At 50.5% G+C, this 3,823-nt stretch overlaps 1 protein-coding gene across 2 annotated transcripts in view; it reads left to right on the top strand.

Annotated features, from left to right (window-relative positions):
- Nucleotides 1-625: 625 nt before the first annotated feature.
- Nucleotides 626-3,823, top strand: part of LOC123519336 (cyclin-dependent kinase 14-like) — a 374,184-nt gene continuing 370,986 nt past the window's right edge. For both annotated transcript variants that reach the window (XM_045280565.1, XM_045280567.1), the window contains exon 1: nt 626-814. In XM_045280565.1, coding sequence (XP_045136500.1) covers nt 793-814 — 22 coding nt within the window. In that variant the 5' untranslated portion in view covers nt 626-792. The remainder of the gene's footprint in view (nt 815-3,823) is intronic.

Here is a 3,823-nt window from a genome sequence, read left to right on the forward strand (position 1 = left end):
GTCGATGGGTTAGGATGCTGGGTGGTAGGATGGGCAGGGGGTGTGGGAGAGGGGGGGGTGCGGGTTACGGCGGCTGTGGAGGACATCAGAGGTGGAGTGCGGTGGGGGTGGGTGGGTTGTTAGGTGTGCTATTGGGGTTTACGGGGATCTGTGGGCGAGGTTATAGCTGTGGGGTAGTGTGGGTGGTGGGCGATGGTGTCGAGGAGGGTGTTGGGTGGTGGTGTGTTGTGGGGTTAATAGGTCATGGGAAGGGAGTCGTGCGGTAGGTGTAATGGAGTGGAAACTTGAGTGTGGGTGTAGTGGGGAGGAGGTAAGGTGTAGGGGTACAGGGATGGGGAGGAGGTGAGCGGTCGCCTTCCCTGTGTATCTCCTCCCCCTCCCTCCCTGAGCGCCTGTCGCGTCCACTGGCCAGCCTCACTCTCCCGCTCCTCCTCCCCCGCCCCCTTCCACGTCACCCGCGCTCACCCATCACTCTCTGGGCTGAGCGACCTTTGCTCTCCTTGCAGTGGGTATTTTTACATGCAGGTGGGACCTCCGCCATAAATTATTCTACAAGCCTCCCTTGCCAATGGTTCCGTTTTCTTTCAGTCTAGGAGGAGAGCAGAGACATCTGTTGGAGTCTGGGAGAAGCTGGCCCTGAGGTAAACATGGCGAGACTCCCGGTCAGCTGGCGGGCCCAGTGCTGATCCAACCTGTGTTGTGGGTGTGTGTGTTAAACCTCGCTTTAATGGCGACGAATATTGGGCTTTCCTAGTGGTCCCTGTGCTCAAATACTGGATTACGTCTTCCGCCATGCTGCCTGCCGGCAAGGAAGGTAAGAGAGAGTGTATCACAGCGCCTGGCGGGAGATAAAATTGAGGATGTGTGAGAGGCGCGCTGGTGCTCGTCGTCTGCTAACAAGCTCAGCTGTGAGTTGCGAGCGTGTGAGTGTGTGCGTGCATGTGTATGTGTGCGCGCGTGTGTGTCTACCTGTGTGCGTTGATACTCCACGCCAGGTGCTCTGTTTGTCGCGATAGGATATTTGACACTTTCTCAAAAGTTATGGAGTGTTGTCAGGTGATGGAAAGACGGCCGCGGGTTAAAGGGACTGGACAGCGAGCAGCGCGGCGGCTGTGTATCATTAGTAGTCACCTCCGTCATGCATTTCGCTTGCTAATTAAAGAGAAGCCAGTGCTTGGCCTCGCCAGCATCCACGCGACCCTTGCCATACCAGTCTGCACACACACACACACACACACACACACACACACACACACACACACACACACACACACGAGCATCGCAAACATTCCTCCATAATTTAAGTAACTTTCCTGCAAGGCGTTGATTCCAAGAGAAGCGTTACGAGCACGTGCCGCGGAGGCCGATTGAATCATGACGCATAATCGCCCTTTTAGCCATGACCTCGGACTCAACAGTACCTGCTGATGCTGACGCTGATGCTGAGGCTCACTTCAACCCGCGCCCCTCACCCCGCCCCTCTGCCGCTGACTCACCACTGGGGTTCAGACACCTCACTTTTCGCATCCTTTATTTATTTATTTCTCACTTTTTTTTTTGTCTCGCTTTCCTTACCTTTACGAAGCGCCCGCGGCTATCTTGGGGCGCGGCGCGGGTGTAATACTGCCGAGTGAAGGGCGGGCCGCGGCGAGCACTGAATATTTATTGATGGCAGTGTATGACATGGTGTGTAACTTGTTCACCGGCTGGGGAGGGGAGGCACAGGAGGCGAGCCGTGTACTGTGTCTGTGTACTGTGCAGGGGTGGTGGCGCGAGGGAAGAGACAGTGGTGGTGGTGAAAAGGGCAGAGCAGGTGTAAGTGGCGATGAGTGTGAAGGTACTGGTAGTGGTGGTGATGCATTGGTGATGAGAGAGGGACGGAGTGGTAGTAAGTAATGGTGAGGGAAAGGAAGAAGTGAAGTGATGGTAAGGGAAAGGGAAGAGCAATAGTGAAGGAAAGGAAGGATTAGTGGTGAGATGGGTGAGGGAGAGGAAGGAGTTGTGATGGAGTGGTGGTGATGGTGGTGGTGGTGCACTGTTACTCCCCCTCATCCCTCACCCTCTCTCCTCCCTCTCCCCTGCAGCTTTCCACGAAGGGAGAGCTGCGGCAGTGAGGTGGTGGTGCGTGAGAATTACCTCAGAATACACTCACTTCATTTGACCTTTTTTTATAGCCATTTTTGTTGCCCTTGGCCGGAATCCTCCTACATAAAGTAAAGACAAAGAGAGAGGAGTCGTAAAAATAATGAAGCGAAATGAGCAAGAGATATTAGTTTTAGTCTTTGTTCTCATCAAGGTGTGTATCCAGAGAAGTCCACGTCATATGTCATCTTCCAGCAGGCTCTCGTGGAAGTTGCTGAGTGTTTCAAGAGTGTTTCCGTGAGTCTAGTGATACTCTGACAAGATGATTGTTGGACAGACTAACAGGAAAAAGTTAACATGGAAAAGTAAAGGAAAAAATAACAAAAGGAAAGATACAAGAAAAAATACAAGAAGTAACAAAAATATTGAATGCTTTTGTTTCTATTTTGAACCTAACCGAATCTAACCATTGTTACTTTTTTTCTTTATTTATGACCTTTGAAAACATAACTACGAGAAACTGAAATGTCTAAAAGTACGTGACTAATCGTAACTCTTTCACTGCGACATACAACACAGCTTACCACTGGAAACAACGAAATATTGATTAGCACTGAGAAGAAAGATAGAAAGAAGAATTAAAAGAGTATATTTAGCAGTTTTTGCCAGTAGAATGCTTTGAGATAGCTGTGAATCAAGATAAGAGGTCTCTAGAGAGTGTTGGTAATTACTGAAGACAAACTAAATCACAGGAAAAGTGTTAATTCATTCTCGCAAGTAACGGACGATAGTACTGTCGAGATTCTGACTTGTAACTTTCCGTCCCTTTTCATACATTGTGGAGCGGAGCATCGAACCCAGCGCCTCATTACTTACCTGCGACCGGCGATCCTTCAACACCTGAGCCTCGGGGAGCAAGAGAAGGGTGAGGGACGATGAGGGAAGAGAGGAGTTGGTAGAAATGGAGGAGGAGGAGGAGGAGGACGACGACACAGTGAGACGTTGACACTTTGATTGGCATGGTGCTGCGTCAGTAATTTTTTACCTACTCCTCCTCCTCCTCCTCCTTCTGCTCCTCCTCCTCCTCCTCCTCCTCCTCCTCCTCCTCCTCCTCCTCCTCCTCCTCCTCCTCCTCCTCCTCCTCCTCCTCTTCTTCTTCGTCTGCTTTCCCCTTACCTTTTTTTTTTTTCTCTTATTTCATCTGCACATTTTTTATTCACTTGTTTCATACGGTGGTGATGTTCTCTCTCTCTCTCTCTCTCTCTCTCTCTCTCTCTCTCTCTCTCTCTCTCTCTCTCTCTCAGGTGTGGGGGCGTGGGTGATCCTCAAGGACGCAGCCAGGTCCTTCCCCCCATCCTTCCCATCCTTCCTTTCCTGTCCTACCTATACTCTTGCCTTCTCTTCCCTCCTTCCCCTTCAGTCTTCCTCCTGTCCTCTCCTCTCATTCCTCCTTGCCCTTCCTTTCTTTCCTTTTGTTTTTCTATCTTTTACTTTTCTCCTTCTCAGCTTCCCTTTCTTTTCCTCTCTCTCTCTCTCTCTCTCTCTCTCTCTCTCTCTCTCTCTCTCTCTCTCTCTCTCTCTCTCTCTCTCTCTCTCTCTCTCTCTCTCTCTTATTACTACCTCGTTTCCTCCCAGTCTTCTCTTCATTTCCTTCCTTCGTTCCTTCCCCACCTAACCTCCTGTCTTAGTCTTTCCTCCCTTTCCTCTCCTCTTTCCTCCTCCCTTTCCTCCTCCTTTCTCT

Source organism: Portunus trituberculatus, chromosome 45 (genome assembly GCF_017591435.1).
Source record: "Portunus trituberculatus isolate SZX2019 chromosome 45, ASM1759143v1, whole genome shotgun sequence".
NCBI classification, from domain to species: Eukaryota; Metazoa; Arthropoda; class Malacostraca; order Decapoda; family Portunidae; genus Portunus; species Portunus trituberculatus.